Raw genomic sequence first — 17,265 nt, forward strand, 5'->3', positions numbered from 1 at the left:
CATTCATTAGAACTTAAATATGTATATACTGAGCCGATGGCACCCAGCAATAACACATACTGCTGTTAGGGGCAATATGCACGGCACGACGTCCGCCATTACTCCAAACTAGGCGTTGTTACGAGGGGCCCCTGGCGTGAAAACGTTAAACAAACACACGGAAGGCGCTTACGGGCAGCGGTGTCTTCTGCGGGAAGGAGAGGGCTCTGTTAGTGCTGGTTTATAGCGCGCTGTCAAAGCAGAGCGTACGTTTTAGCGCGTTAACAGGCGGCGCAGGCCAGCAGAGGTGGCCGCCTCATTTTCCATTACCCCGCTTTGTTTAGCTGAACGCCGCGAGCAGAAGCGGGGCCTGGCGTGTTTCGTTGACGTGCGTTGACCTTCCAGGCGCGTGCTCCGGGCTATTACGTGCGTTGCCTGGAGTTCAGGAGCGATTTCGTTTTTTTGTTCGACCGCGGAGCACTGAGCACTTGTTTTTTTGCTTCAACCCTTTCTAGGGAGTTAATAAATTGCTCCTGTGAGGGGGCCACACACACACACACACACACACACACACACACACACACACACACACACACACACACACACACACACCTATATAACGAGAGAGAAAACAAGAGAAAATGAGATAGAGAGAATGATAGAGAGCGAAGAAGGAAGAGAGAGAACAAGAGAGAACGAAAGAGAGAGAACGAAAGAGAGACAGAGAGAGAGCAAGAAGGAACGAAAGAGAGCAAGAGAGAGAGAGCAGAAGAGAGAACGAGAGAGTAAGAGCGAAAGAGCGAGAGAGTGATGGAAAGAGAGAGCGACAGAGAGCGACAGAGAGAAGGAGAACGTGAGCAAGAGAGAGAGAGATCCCAACAGTGGTAAACGAGTCAGAATGTGGAAGTGCCTTCGAAAAACAGAAAGTACACCAACACCCAGAGGCGCTCAGCTCTTCAGAGGAGTGGCTGAGAGGAAGGGAGTGTATCGGTTCAGAAAGGAAGCATTCTAGAAACCTAGAGCATCGGGTACCAAGGGAATGTAAAAGGAGTTATGCCTCAACATGACTAAGGAGTTGAAACTATAGAAAGAGAAGATGCATACCCAATTGGAGGCATGTGGTTCAGGAGGTACAAGTGTGTTGGCTGGTAACCGGAAGGTTGCTAGTTGGATCCCCGGCCCTTCCAAGCCGAGTGTCAAGGTGTCCCTGAGCGAGATGCCTCACCCTGACTGCGCCTGACGGGCTGGCTGTCACAATGCGTGGTCGACTCCGCCGTCAGTGTGTGAATGTGTGCATAAATGGGTGAATGTAAGACAATATTGTAAAGCGCTTTGAGTGGCCACTGGTTAGAAAAGGGCTACATAAATGCAGTCCATTTCCAATTCAAGTGGTAGACATTAAGAGAAAGATGTATCGAAACAATGTCCATCTATACAATCGATGGACACAACTTTATTATCTCCAGCGATGAGGCAATGCAGACGCCTCGCACTACATCTCCACTCTGGGATTAATAAAGGGCTATTTTTAGCACTGGGGTAATGGAAAGGTCAGGTGACACAGACTCATGAAAGACGTTTCGGCCCAGCGATAGAAAATAAGACCCCCGAGGCTGCATTACCCTGTATCCATCAGTAGGACCTACTTATAGCGGACAGACACACACACACACACACACACACACACACACACACACACAGAGAGACACACACACACACACACACACACTGTATTTACTCTTTAAAAAGTAATGACACCATCCATCCGACACGCCTTTTCTGAAAGCATCAAAACCACGGCAGCTTCGCTTCATTAAAAATAAAAGCTCCAGCTGTCAGGTGGATGGGAGGAATAAAAAAACACCCAGACGAGCAGACACTCACAACTCAGACACACAGGTGCTAACGAGCGCTAACGATATGTACACCTTAGCGCCGAACTCGTGTCGTAGCCTCGTCTCGGTTAGCGCTATCCAGTGACAGCTTATGGTTTGGGGGGGTTTGGGGACGGGGGGTGGGGGGGGAGAGTGCTAGTGTCCGTCTACCTCGAGGTGCTTTGCAGACAGAGGACTCCAGGGGTAGAAGGGTCAGCTATTCTCAAAGATAATCATCGCCAGTTAGCCACTAATCCTTTGTTTATCCGCGGGGGGGTCGGATGTCGTGGAGACACGCCGGCCAGTGTCTCGTGGTGTATGATGATGATGGGAGCTTGACAGAGAACAGTACATTTCCACTGCTTGGAGCGTCAGGAAGGACTGCAATGCACCACTGGGCGGTGGAGATGGGACTGTCCTTTCTGAGGGGATCCACTCACTCAAACCCAGAAATACAAATACAGTTGTTGCTCAGACAGCACCTGCATATATCCTCCTCAAGTGTGCCATACTGAGAGACACAAGTGGAAAGAGATCATTCTAGTCATACACACACAAAAACACGTTATCTACGCGAGTCTACACCCATTCCGGTAAATTCATGAATGCTTCTCGCCATTGTCTCACAGCCCGGCGGGTGCGAGACGCCAAATCACATTTGCCCTTCATATCATCGCCTGTATCGTATCACAGAGGATGAGATTAAAACTGAGAGAGTGAGAGAAAGCGAGAGAGAGCAAGAGACAGAAAGCGAGACTGAGGCAGCAAGAGCAAGAGAACGAGGGAGAGAGAGAGCGAGTAAGAGCAGAGAGAGTGACAGCAAGGGAGAATGAGCGAGCGAAAGAGCGAGAGACACCTCGAGACAGCAGAAGCGATAGAGAGCGAGAGAAGGAGCGAGCGAGAGATGGAGCAAGAACGAGCAACGAAAAGAGATTCCGATCTACTCCTCCCTCGCTGTTCCTCCTCCCAGCAGCCCTCTCCCAATAAATGAATCAGGCGCTTTCCATCAGGAGGCGGTACAGTGGCCTCCCCTCCCGAGCAATCGCTCCTTCTTTCCGCTTTGCTTCAAAACAGAAGTGGCCCGCTTGTTGCCTCCGCTTCCCTCCCCATCCATCACGCCCCCCCCCTCCCTCCCATCCATCACGCCCCCCCCCCCCCTCCCTCCCATCCATCACGCCCCACCCACCCCTGGTTCACCTCCCCCGGCCTAGAGGCTTAGGTCGCTGAGGGAGGGAGGAGGGAGGGAGGAGAAAGGAGGGAGGGAGGGGACAAATAAGAAACGCACATCGCCTTCTTTTCCCTTTTCAATAAAACGATATTGATGTCGGAGGCGTCTTCTGCATATTTCCAGGGATGAGTTAGCATGCTGACGACACCACACACGTCGTCCGGTCTTAGCTTGAGTCGACGGGAGTGCGTGACACACGTGGCACCGCGATAAGGGGAGAGAGACGGCGCAAGTGGCTGGCGCCGTAACTCTCACTGAAAGTAGTATTTTGCCTGCTGACTAATGAGTCTCTCTACTTAATCATTGACGCCACTCTGAGTCTTTGCTCTCTGATACGGAGCGAGGCAGGCCTCTCAAGTTACAGTGCTGTGTGTTTGTTTTAATCTCATCCAGACTTTATCATAAATCGAAAGGTTGTTTCCCTCCTACTTTTAATTATGCCCATAATTAACGTCGTGCTACACCTGGGTTCACTTCTACTGTTACACTTTTGTTTTAAAGCAATAGTTTGTTCCTGCAATGACAGAGGCTGCAGTTACAGGACTGCTCTCCTAGAACCAAACTCCTAGCACCCTCCCTTTACATTTTTCTTTTTTGCCTTAACAACCTATTTTTACGGCAACCTGCATATCAGCACATTTACATTACATTAAAGGCATTTAGCAGACGCTTTTATCCAAAGTGACTTACAATAAGTACATTGTCAGAAGAAACACGTCTTTGAATGGAAGAGGGGACACAGATACAATTTGTGTTAAACTTGTAGAAACTAATGTTCTAACGTTGACTGCGGTGTAAAAAAATGTTACAAGAACATAAATGACAAATTCATGGTCTTATAAGGGCTGGCTTTTACTGGGTTACTAGAACAAACAACTAGATGACTAGAAGACGGAGAAGAGGCCACGGGTGGGTTCAGACTACGGCTGAACGATCAATCCAAATCAAATCGAAATCGCGATGTAATAGAACGCGGTATACAAATCGCAAAGGCTGCGATTTAATGAAAAAATAACAAAAAAATAAGAATCGTCCTGACTGGAAATCAGTACGATTCAGTCATTTTATTTTTTCATTTTACAATTCAATAGTTAAATAAAGAAGTTTATAATATAAATTAAATTCAACACATTGGCCTGGCCTAAAGGAAAGAGCAGTTTTTATGTTGACTGCTTCCAATGTTGTGTTGGTCATACTAAAGAATGAGTTATTTCTTTTTTAGTGAATAATACACAACATAAGGAACTTAATAAATCAAATCGTTCAGCCCTAGTTCAGACCCATATGGTCAGGTACCAACGCTGTCCAGCCCGTCGATAGCGTCTGCTTGCTCAGTGCAGAGTAGAAACCGTAATACAGCAACAGACTGCAAACGGAGGTGGCTGTTTTACATCAGTGTGGGTTTCATGAGTCACAGCAGATTAAATGTATGCATCGCAAATACCTGGCTATCATTTCAATATTGGGTGTTGTCCTTTATAATAACTGAATATTGAAGCCTATTCAGTACTGATTAATCCACTGATAAAAGTACACCGTCGATCTCCAACACACATTCACACAAATGTGTTCAATGCAATGTATTCTCAGGGAGGTATGGGAAATGATAAAACTGCCAAACATCCGACTGTCGTCTGCTGCCACCTGGTGGTTGTTAAGTGCAGTGCTTTGGTATTTAAAGCAAACCATGAATATTGAGAACAGTTATATCTATGTTCTTCAGAAAATAGTCATCAGCATTATGAGTAAATCCAAGCCTTAACTTTTGCATCTAATGAAAAATAGCATGATAAAATTGTAAATTATAGGAAGTAGGCCAAGTCTAGACATACAACAGCTGTTATTGCATGCATTCAATTTCCCTTAAAAGCCAATACTATTACGCATACCTGATAGCATCATCACACCTCTGATCAATCAATTACTGATTATTAATCAGTAAAAATGGTGGTGAGAGATGGAGCCTCGGAGTTGCTGGAACCACCTCCTCTATCTAGTCAGCCTGGCCCTGGTGTCCTGCTGCTGAACCTGAGAGCTCTGCTGCCACCTGCTGGCTGACGGCCGCATGTCCGTCTCAACAAGGCCCCGAGGGTGTCGCTCAGTGGCCGATACCATGAAAACAATATTTAAATTGAGTTTCCTAGCAACTGCGGTCACTCAAAAGGGCAATGAAGAAAGGGCACACGAATATTGAAGCGCGCACGCACACACACACTGAGAGAGAGAGAGAGAGAGAACAAGAACCAGAACGAGCGAAAGAGAGAGAACGAGAACGATAGAGAGCAGACGAAAGAGAAAGAAACAAAAGAGAGAGGGAACGAGAATGATAGGGAACAAGAGAGTGAACGAGAGAGAGAGAGAGAGAGAGACGAGAGAGAGAGAGAGAGAGAGAGACACTCACTGCAGTCTACCTGACACGTATTCCGGAGGGACTGACGCACAGGACATCCTGTTGTGACAACCTGTTCCGTACCCGGGGCGACGCACGCCCCAAATAGGAGTCACACCACCTCATACCGCCATATGGAGGGAGCTTGCCGTGGCAAGACGAGAAACAAGAACTGCCAGAATCAAAGCGCTGCGGTCATTGTTCTGTTTTGAACTGTGGGGGACAGCTCAGCTTCTACGGAGGGTTGGCGGTACTAATCCTGAGTCATGCTTGTCATTCTGCTTTTTATGTGTTGCTCAAGTGCAGCCTGAGTCAGAGAAGAGTTCCACCCTGTTGTGGTGCGAAAGGCCCGAATCCTTTATGTGTCAGATTAGGAAACTGTTGAATGAAGGTAAGAGTCAAAAGCTGCTGTGGTCTTAGTCAAAAAGGAAGACAAAACCTCCCAGGTGTGTGTGTGCGTGTGCACACACACACACACACACACACACACACACACACACACACACACACATGCGCGCGCAAACAAGAGCTGCACCTGCCCCCATTGATGCCTTCATTTCAAAGACTGATGGAAAAATCCATGATTAAAGGTCTAAACTCCACTGACTCTATCTTTAGTGTTTAATTGCAGTGTTACATTGAGTTCAGATGTTTACCTCTGGTAGGAAACACAATGTCAAATGCAGACTAATGTCTGCTGAATCACATGGGATCACTAAAGTGTTATTGTGTGTTCCTTATAGTGTATACCACTTAATTCCAAGAAGCTTATTCCGGTCCATATTTTAAAAGAATCCCGAAGATCTCCTTCTCAGACGCCTAATTAAACCCAGGGTGTTTAGCAGCAGCCATTATAAAACACTCCCTTCCTGTCCACGCCTAACCGCAGATCAGGACACAGAGTTTATGAAAAAGAAACGCAGGACAGAATTGGAATAGGCCCGGGGCTGTATTAACATCCTTCCATGAAAGCGAATCACAAAGCCAGACCTCGTTCTCCTTCTCCTCCCGTTTCACACCTTGAGGCGATAACACTGCGGACATGACTGTGATGACAGGAGTGTGGGCCAATTAACCTGCAGCCCGGAGACAGACAGGGATTGGCTCAGTCTAACGAGGTTAACTAGGTGTGGCCCATGTGGAGGAATGTGTTACGATGATAAAACGTCCAAACTGACTTAAAGCGTAACTGAGGGTCATTATGTTGAAGTGAATGGAAATTCATATGAGGAATTTGATTGCTTTTCCTTTCTCTGACGTTTCAAGCCTCATATTCATGATCATTTTAAGGGTGTATCCCTTTTAACTCAACACGATAAAACTGGATGTGTCGATTCAAAGATCATAAACAAAGAGTGAATTATTGCTCAGTCCTGGTATGTACTTTAAACCACACTCTCAAAACCGAACTGCATTATACTTTTACCAATGAAAAGAAAAAAATAACATAAGTAACAAAGTAATCCTGACCAAGGCGCTTCCAGCAAAGAAACAGAGCTGGAACGTAACTCAATATTCAGAACCAACACGTTCATCTTCTAGAAATCCATTGCAGCGACATCCATCAATACGTCTTCCGTAGCCAATGAGGGCTACTGTACTACAGGCTCCTGTATAGTAGCCAATGAGTGCTATTGTACCATATGGCAGTGAGTGTTTCATGACGGTGAAAGGAGAATGGATCCATATCACGTTAGAAGTTTCAGAAAGCCTCCAGCATCCTGTCTTAATATGGTTAGTAATCGCAGCGTTGGATTGTTGTAGAAAAGTGGATCCCTTACAGAGAAGCTTTAGGGAAACACAATGTACAAAAGCTGAACACAAGAACTCTGTTTCATCCCAAAAAAACGACAGAGTTGCCAAAGAAAGCTACAGAACTTCTAAAAGAGACTTCCTCTTAAAAGTATTAAAGTTACAGCACAGTCAAGTTGAATACTTGATTCTGATTGGGCAATAACATTCCAAGGGTTCAATAACTTCCTATATCCAAACCAATGCGCTATAAATCCAATATCAAGAGCAACGGTCAAATACAACCAACGCCAAGATATTTCCAGGCGTCCTCAACCCAAAACCATACGCTCAAAGCATTGCAGAGGAATATTGAAACTTTAGCTGACAAATCAGTAAAACACCTTTAGCGCCATCAATTCAGCACTCATATCTAGTCATGGTTTGGTAACTGCGGTAAAAGAAAACAGTCTTTCCGATAACAGGACACCGGCGTTGACTGATCCATAATGCATGGACTCTGAATCCAGGAAAAGAAAGAAACCAAAACAAATCTCCCGCAGATGGCCGGACAATGTGAACAGATTACCAGGACGTAACCAATCCCCCAGCCCTGCCTTAACAGAGGCCCACACAAAATGGTCCATATATTAGGTAACTGTACCGAGTCCACAAGGGCGGCCTTCTGTCAAAGCCCTTACATATTTGCAGTACGCAACTTCCTCAACGACGCCACCTGGTCATCCCAAAACAATTTGCATTTCCTCCTTGTCTCGTATGAACATTAGAAACCAGGCATCTTAACCAATCAAAAAGGATTTGCCTCGCAAACACAGCGGAACGACCCGCATTCAAGGGGCTGTGTACTCGTTAAGGCATTGCTCGTTAGGGCCACCTTAACGAGCGAGGTAGGCCTCGTTAAGGAGCACTCGTTAAGGCCTCCTTAACGAGGTGGGGGGGGTCGGGGGGTACCTTTGGCGGCGGGCGTGGCCCACATGATGATGCGGCGGACCAGGCAGCAGTTGGTCAGCAGCTTCTTGGAGAAGCCGTGCTCCTTGGGGAAGTCCTCCTCGGACGGCTCAGACATGGTCCAGGCTGCCTCTCCTACTGCTGAGGAGAACAGTGGGTCTGTTTGGTGGCCGAGAAACATACTGGAAGAGTTTGACCCACAGTGTGTCCATCTAACAAGACAGCAACGATGCACAGTTCTGGCATTAGGGTTGGATGTTTATTATGTTTTGATTATATTTATAGGCAAGGCGAGTTTATTTCTATAGCGCTTTCATACACGAGGCAGACGCGTAGGAAAGGACTGTCAGACTTGTATACTGATATTTGCCTTTCTGTAAACAGTGGTGAAAGTTGCAACGCGTTTAGTTACACCTTGCATACATTTTTCTCATACAATAATACAACTATACAGTTGACTAGTCAAGGGCGCCATTATTCCCATCCGTAGCAAATCAACCGACCATCAGGTGTAGAAACCAGCGCACGCCGTCTGATTCTGAGTTCATAACAACAGATCGTAGCCCATTACTATTCAGGGGTGCCATACACAAGTCAACCATGCTCCTGAATCAAACATGAGAACCAGAGAGACCCTTCTATGATTACACCCCCCTCCTCCTCCTGTCAAGATCCTGTTTCACAACGCAACTTTTTAAGACGTCGCCGCGTCAAACATCACACAACCCTTGATTTTGCCCCAAAAGAAACAACAACACTGCTGCCTTGTTGCAACCATATACAGTAGATCATCTCAGCAAAAATCAATAACACAATGTGTGTGTGCGCGTGTGTTGATGTCGGGACAGCATCGTCTTACCTTGCAGAGTGCTGAGCTACGTGCGCTAGCGGTGCTGCGCTCGCGTCCCTCCTGAATGAGAGAATGAGCCTAAGGTCCAGAGTGAGTACTCTCCCCTCTGAGCGGGGGGGGGGCAGTGAAGCATGGAAGGATGACGCTAATGGGAATATGCGCATCAGATTGTGTGTGTGTGTGTCTTGGTTTGTGTGTCTTAATGTGTCTATGTGTGTCTTACTGTGAGTGTGTCTTAGTGTGTATGTCTGTCTTAGTGTGTGTGTCAAAGTGTTTGTGTGTCTTACTGTGTGTGTGTCTAAGTGTGTATGTGTGTCTTACTGTGTGTCTTCGTGGGTGTATGTCTGTCTTACTGTGTGTGTGTCTAAGTGTTTATGTGTGTCTTACTGTGAGTGTGTCTTAGTGTGTATGTCTGTTACTGTGTGTGTGTCTAAGTGTGTATGTGTGTCTTACACACGTGTCTAAGTGTGTATGTGTGTCTGTGTGTCTTTGTGGGTGTATGTCTGTCTTACTGTGTGTGTGTCTTTGTGTGTGTATGTGTGTCTTACTTTGTGTGTGTCTTAGTGTGTATGTGCGTCTTACTTTTTGTCTTTGTGCATGTGTGTGTGTGTCTGTGTGTGTCACATTGCACACACGCGTGTTTCCGACAGACCTCAGTCTAGACTTCAGACTATTAAGCGTGTGTTTGAGGAGGAGGAGGAGAAGAGATCCCCATGCCTTTCACACTCCGATACGTTGAGCAGGAGCACGGTGTGTTTTTATAGGAAACACAAAAAAAGGAAATCTAAAAGAGAACCAAAGCTCTACAAATTGCTGAAGAGAGAAAATGGATGCAGCCCTAAACAGGTCGACCAATGCCAAGCATCTAGCCCCTGAGTGAGTTCAAAGTTAATAGGAAGATAGTTAGGTCTGTGGGAGTGAAGAAGAAACAGTCCTATTGGAAATGAAGTATCTGTTTAATTAAGGTGTCCAAATACATCAAAAGATGGGACAGCCTAATTAAACCAATACTTACTTAATTCACCGGCACCCCTGAAAGCGTTCTCATAAATCATCCAATTGGATCGGCTGAATAACTAACGGGTAGTTTCTTGCGTAAAGCTTTATAACCTCCCATGGTGGCTCCGGTTACCTTTGAAGATAATAGTGGATGACACCTTAGGGAAGGAGATTTAACAGCTCTATTAAGACTAGAGGATGGATGAAATTTTGCCCAGACATTAACTGTGGCTTAAATTCATTATAATATACTCTGCTTTGGACTTCTACGGCCGATGCAACTTGAATGATGCAACTAATGCTAGCCTCTACTTGTTGTCAATTGTATATTTGTATTATTGTATATTAATAAAGATTAATAAAGATCAACTTGACACAGGGTGCAACCGACACTATATCCAACTTCTACCACGGTAAACTGAAAAGGCACGCTGAAACAAAAGCCAGACCTGAACTTTCTTTTCAATTGAACAACATTTCTCATGACACCTTCCCAATGATGGAGGGATGGGATGGTGGAGGACTGCTGAGTCTTTAATTGCTTCCCTCGAGAAGAAAGAGGCACGTGTCTGTGCATCGAGCCTCAGAAGGCACCGCTATATGCTGGGCACTGAGGGCCACTGACAGCCAAGCTCTGTGTGTGTGTGTGTGTGTGTGTGTGTGTGTGTGTGTGTGTGTGTGTGTGTGTGTGTGTGTGTGTGTGTGTGTGTTCATCCCACAGCAGACTCAGCCAAAATCCCAAGGTGCAAAATAAATAGTTTATAATAATAGCCATGCTGCCATCATTTTCATCTTAATGCCCCTGGGTCTCTCGTGGTCCTCAACAACTGATTCTTATGAATATTACCTTCCATTTCCGACACGGATAAATCAGTTATGCCGATATTTAGTTTTAGTTTTTTTGCCTCATGACGGTTAGTACTTTGGCAATACAGCTTCGGAAGAGGTCAGCTAAGACCTAACTTTGTTGGGTCTGTCAGACAACTCCTCATTGACAGCGCCTGATTCTACTCACAGCAAGTGGTTACTGAATCTGGGACCAGGCAGTTTGCTACCGGGCCCGATAGAGCAAACATGAGCCTGCCTACTGTAAAAAGGTACAGTATCGATGTCTTGTAAAGTGAAACAATAATCCTGCACTTATTTACCACCGCTCCAGGGCAGACACCCATTGATTGGGTTAGAAATCGATACGTCCCACTAATCCCGAGCCGCATGGGTTACCGTGGTAATCATTACTTGTGTTAATGCCGTACGACGCCCCGCCGCCAAGATGAATGCTAACATCGGGGCTGATGACGTCACCACCTTAAACCCACATGATTTATCAAGGAAAAAGGATGAATGTCTTAAAAAAGATGCCTAAGCAAAACGCTTGGCTTGACTGTTAGTTATAATTCATTATGGTGGTACCTTGAAGTCTCCATTTCCACCCTAACACAGACAGCTTCTACTGTACATATTTAGCAGGGGCGGACCCTTTGACAGAGCAGGTGTTACTGCTGCCATGGCGGAGGTCTCCCAAGCGCTGAGTGAGTGTTGATGGCTGGTTTAACCTGTGTGCATTCACATGGATTGTTCAATGTGCACTGATTGCTCAACGCACAGCAGAGTCCAATCAGTGTGACTCAGGCCAGCTGAGCACACTGACACACACACACACACACACCATTTATTCACCAGTGAGTCATTTTGTTCCTTACATTTGTATTTGTGTTGTTTTTGGCAAGGTGTGCGAGTTGAGAAAGGGATTCCAGAAACAATATTCTTTTGGAAAAAGAAGGGAGGACCAACCAAATAGGGCGACGCCTACCAGAGTGACTGTCCCACGACAGGGTGGACTCAGAAAGGGGCCGTCACACCGCCAGCCAATAGCAGCGCGTCACACACAGAATACATTACAGGATATGATCTACACCTCCAGGTTCAGTAGTCTGGTTCAAACTCTAAACTATTAAATAGAGAGACCCTTAAATACATGATTTTTATTTTTCAAGTAGCTTCCATCGTTAAGTATAATAAAGGAAATATATATATATTTAAGGTCAACGTATTGTTAATTTCTACAATTACAACGACGGCATTCTGTCCACTGCTTTATTCACAGAACCATAACATCGAACTAGCACAACTTTAAATAATTTAAAGAGAACAAACTGCCATTCAGGTAGCCAGTAATGTTTAGAAGGAAACTACATTAAAGAATAAAGATTACTGTAACCCCAGGCAATGGGCTCATTCCTTCCTCCACGCCTCCAAAGGATAACGCAGTCCGCCATCAGAGGGGTGATTATCCACTACCGAGAAAGTTCCATCCCAGCAGAGTCAGCAAAAACTGCAACGCATCAACGTTTTCCCACCGTGCCTCCGAGCGAACCGTTGCCATGGCCACGGGCGCTCTCGTGCATCCCATCCAATAGAAAGCATCAGAGCAGCGTGACCTCACAGGGCTTAAAAAGGCCCTAAAGACACTCAATTAGTGTGACGAGCCACACCTGGCCGGTCTCACGTCGTCAGCTGGCGGAGGCATCCCAGGTGCTCGCTGTCTGCTTCGCTCTTTTTACGAACCCAAACTGAATGGAAATTACTTGTAAATACATTATCCGGCAGGCTACATAGCAGCACATAAGAGGCACCAAGCTGTGGCCAACTAGGCCAGGGTGATGCACGCACTCTCATCGTGACCTCGTTTACCAGGGCTGCAGCGAGTAGCTACCGTGCAAAGCAGGGAAAATGGCGCGGAGCATTAAATAAAGTGCTGTGTGCGGTGTGCCTCTGGCCTCATGTGTGAGCTAGCGCCCAATCAGTGTGAGCTACTGGTCAGCCTAGAAGCGTCGGCCCCGCTTCCCTGATGGTTTCTACGCTATTCCTATTCATCCTTTATGGCCATTTCAATGAACGCAAGGAGGCAACCCTTACTCCCACAACCGTGGTCATTTTATTCCCACTAGTGTGTGTGTGTGTGTGTGTGTGTGTGTGTGTGTGTGTGTGTGTGTGTGTGTGTGTGTGTGTTAGCAGCAGTAGCAGCATCCCCCTTCCTAAACACATGATACACTCAAACACTTCCCAAACAGCTGCACCTGCGACGACTCCCCCCCTGTACCCAACCCTCTGAGGTTTAGCGTATGTCTCTGTTCAGGAGGCCATGTGCTGGAATGCCTGCGGTACAAATGACACAGCTCCACCGCCTGCTGCTCGGCCGGATAGCTGTGGCTCTTTATCAGCGGGCTCAGACAGTGCCTTCCTAATGCGCCCGCCGGTGCCAGCCTGGCTCCAGATTAGAGGGGAGCCCGCCTTTGTGGGCCGGCGTGTTTCATTGCGGTGGCGGAACGTGTAATAGAACTATGGGCGATAGCGGTCGTCGTCTCTGTGGGGTTTTGTGGGACTTTGAAAACGCCATCTCGATAAATCAGTTGGAAATCTGTCTCCCTGTGGCTACTTGTGTCAAGGAACCATAAATCTGTTATTGGTGTCTTTCTTTTTAACAGGAGGTCAGTAATGGGTTTATTTCAGCTGTTCGTAGCTGTTTTCTCTGTGTTTAGCAGTACTACGCCAGAAGATGAACTCAGTCTGATCGCCTGATAAGAGTGAACATCTTCTGCACAACCACTTGATGGCAGTATATCACACTGCATTGCTGGCAGTGAAGAGAAACTACATGAACTAATACTTTAGATACCAAGTGGAGAAATGCATTGAGAGTTAGCTGAAGAACTTAAAAACCCACCGAAAGAGAAACACAAGACATGATCGTCATAATCTTTACCAACAGACAGCGCAGCACATTAACTTCCTGCTCGATCCCAATTAGCAAACCCTGTTCAGAACGGCACTAAAGGTTATTCATTTGAAGCCAATGTCCTTTCAGGAAATCTCGCACAAAGCCTATAGCCACTGGTACCACTAGAGGACACAGAACTTTTTAAAACGCACTTGAAGACAGGCCTTCACTCGAGCGTCATCATCTGGTCCAACACTTTTCTAGTATGAGGGGTTTTACCTTCAAAGAGTCTTGTGCTTTGACACATGCCCAGAGTTAACTGTTTATTGATTAACAGGCTTTTATTTTGAAATTAACTTCTGAGGATTTTCATCCAGTGACAAGGTGGGTCAGGAGAAATTCTGAATATAAATTGTAACACAGACACTTATTACACTCCACCGAGGTGACTTTTACCAGGCTCCTCCAGACAGAGGAGGCATGGTTGGTGTAACCTGTGCACACTGATTACTAGGGCTGGGTAACATTATCGATTCATCCATGTACTGCAATTTATTTGTTCTCGATTCAATTTTGATTCAGAATTTTTTGGAAATCAATTATTTCCATAATTTCTTTTTTAAAAAGAAGCATTCTCTGTCATTGTAATCTAGAAGCGAGTATGCCTAAATGTACATGCCCTTTTACATTTGTCCATGTTATGATTATTACTTTTATGCTGCAAGTTTAGCTCAGGAACAATACTATACAATGGTGTATTCCCTTTTTGCTAGTTAAAGCACTATGAAATGGTTAATTCATTTTGAAATGGTTCATTCTAAATAATATTTTGGTATTGTCATCTGCACGCATTGTTGAATCGATATCAAAGCAATTAGAACAATATCAAATCGAATTGAATCGATATCGAATCGAATCAAGACCTAAAGAATCGAATTGAACTGTGAGGGACCTGGCAATACCCAGCCCTACTGATAACTCAACGGGCAACAGGTGTGCAGCCAGGGTCAGGTGACGCTGCTTAAACAAACCATCATCCACTCCCACAATAATGTACCTTACATATTACGTAACAGTAACACAGTTGCGCGCGCGCAAACACACACACACACACCCACACACACAATAAAAAGAGTATAAAAATATAACACAGATGGTGATGCGCATAAAAAAAGATCAATCAAATCTATGTTAATCTTAGCCCACTGAGACGCACCTGCGACAGAAATACCACAGCATCACAACAGGGAAACATGGGGTGGGGCTGGCACGCTACAAACCCCTGTCACACCCACCTCATGGCCCATGCAGGGTGAAACGTTTCTTACAAGTAAGTGGTACCAGCAACGGGGAAGTGGCGGGTTTCAGGAGTAAGAAACCCATTGATGAAGACTCAAACCGTTCCAAGGCCAGGAACCACCGCAGCAAACTACTAAGTGATCACCAGAACCCAATTAAAAACGACTTCCCCTCACTCGAGAAATAACTTTGAAGGAATGAGGCAGTGAAGTGTGGAAGAAGGACTGTGAATGGAATATAAACCCAAGCAATCAACAAAACTTGCACCACGCAGCATTTAAATATTGCGGCCATTAATTGTTGAGCCGGTCAGCAAATATTTGCATATCTTGCATTGTTTGATGAAAATGTCATAGTTGTGTTATTTCCCCCAAGTTGAAACTAAGTGTCACCCAAAATTAATGTCATTCTGGTCACTCATAAATGCTGATGTAGCGTTTGCATTAAAACAAATATATACATATGATCGTGAGAATTGAGAACACAATACAGACTAAAGTCATAAACAGCAAATCATGGCTGTTTCTCCAACTGTTGTAAAACAATATGTAAAACAACGTGACGTTGACAGTGAGCCCTTGAACACATCACGAGACACATCCAACAAGAAAACACTCTTTGAAAACACAAGTTCCTCGTTCTTATTTTAAGAGACGGCAAAACCTTGCTCGGAAAGTTATTTTCAATCCCATAAGGTCTTCTGATTTATTCTTACTCATTTTGTTTTTTTTCAACCAATCATTGATAAACGTGACGGAGGACTAAAGGGAGCATCTGTCCCCCCCCCAGGGGGGGGGGCTCATGGACATGGAAAGACAGAGCAACGTGACCACTTCTTCTGGCGCACAGTCAAGCACAAACCCGTCGGTCTTCTCGCTCTACCTCCCACTCAAACGCTCGGAGAGCCTTTCTCTCCTTTTCAAGATCAAATCACTTTGGGTTTCCTCCATCCCCAACCCCTTACATTCCATTCTGTCTTTCAACACCCATTCCAGCTCTCTCCCATCCTCTCCATCCCTCCCCCTCTCCTCCTTCCTCCCTCCCATCCTCCCTCTCCCATCCTCTCCATCTCTCCCATCCTTCCTCGCCCTCTCCCATCCTCTCTCCCCCTTCCTACCTCCCTCCCATCTTCTCTCCCTCTCACTCTCCCATCCTTCCTCCCATCCTCTCCCATCATTTCTCTCTCTCTCTCTCTCTCTCTCTCTCTCTCTCTCTCTCTCTCTCTCTCTCTCTCTCTCTCTCTCTCTCTCTCTCTCTCTCTCTCTCTCTCTCTCTCTCTCTCTCTCTCTCTCTCTCTCTCTCTCTCTCTCTCTCTCTCCTGGCCGGCATCCCAAGGCAGATGGTCTGATTGGGCAGATGGTCTCCCACCCGCTCTCCCGATGGAACCAAACAAACACTGGATCCAAAGCAAACAGAATCTGCTCTGGGGGGGAGACCTATACGGGAAATCTCTGCCACAATTAATGAGTGCTTTGACCGAGGTCTGCTGACAGCAGAGAGCATGAAGGAGCAGGAGACACCCCACTAGGGGGCAGTTGACTCCCATATAATGATCCACGGCACCCAACTGAGATTCTTCCCGTTGGGTCTTGTGTGTGAGTTAGTAAGTGAGAGATATTAATGGATGGAGGGTACTGCAGATTACAAAGGTTCGCTTAGTTGAACCGTAACGGTGGTCAGTTTACAGGTACGAGGAACAACAGCACATTGGAGAATATAATTCTTGAAGCCGAATTGCTTTTGTCAAAACTCAAAGCTGCTGTCTCGAAGCAGTACGTGTCGTTATGTAAACGATACCTCATTAGGCCTACAGCCGCTGAAATCTCAAATGTCAGTGTAGATCTAGAGAAGTAAAGACGCCCTAGACAGCATTGTGTTTCAGTTCCTCCCTCGGCAGATTCATCACCAAGTTTTGCACTTCATTGCCGACGTTTCGGAAACTCTGTAAAATAATTGCCCAGGGGCTGAGCAACGCTGACCGCTGACAATAGTTTTGTGAGCTCCTCTGAGAGTTTATTTAAAGCTCTGATTCAGGGGCCAATAGGTCCTATTCACAGTACGGAAACACCATAACAACCGTAACATTTTATTGTGGGTCTGTTTGGTTCTGGTGTACCAGTGCAGACACAACGAGTCGAGTAAAGATACGTTGACCATGATCAAAACCTACCTCGTGTTAAACCTACAGGGAGAGGAAGTTACCTTACTGGCGATGTTGTTTGTGCC

At 45.9% G+C, this 17,265-nt stretch overlaps 1 protein-coding gene across 1 annotated transcript in view; it reads right to left on the reverse strand.

The window, feature by feature from the left end:
• Positions 1 to 8,288, reverse strand: part of kcnip4a (potassium voltage-gated channel interacting protein 4a) — a gene marked incomplete at both ends in the record, with an annotated part of 96,984 nt that extends 88,696 nt beyond the window's left edge. Inside the window, one exon of the mRNA XM_079758182.1 lies at positions 8,174 to 8,288. Within this exon, the coding sequence (XP_079614308.1) occupies positions 8,174 to 8,288 (115 nt within the window). The remainder of the gene's footprint in view (positions 1 to 8,173) is intronic.
• Positions 8,289 to 17,265: the final 8,977 nt, after the last annotated feature.

This window comes from Pollachius pollachius, assembly GCF_949987615.1.
Source record: "Pollachius pollachius genome assembly, chromosome: 20".
In the NCBI taxonomy this organism is placed as follows: Eukaryota; Metazoa; Chordata; class Actinopteri; order Gadiformes; family Gadidae; genus Pollachius; species Pollachius pollachius.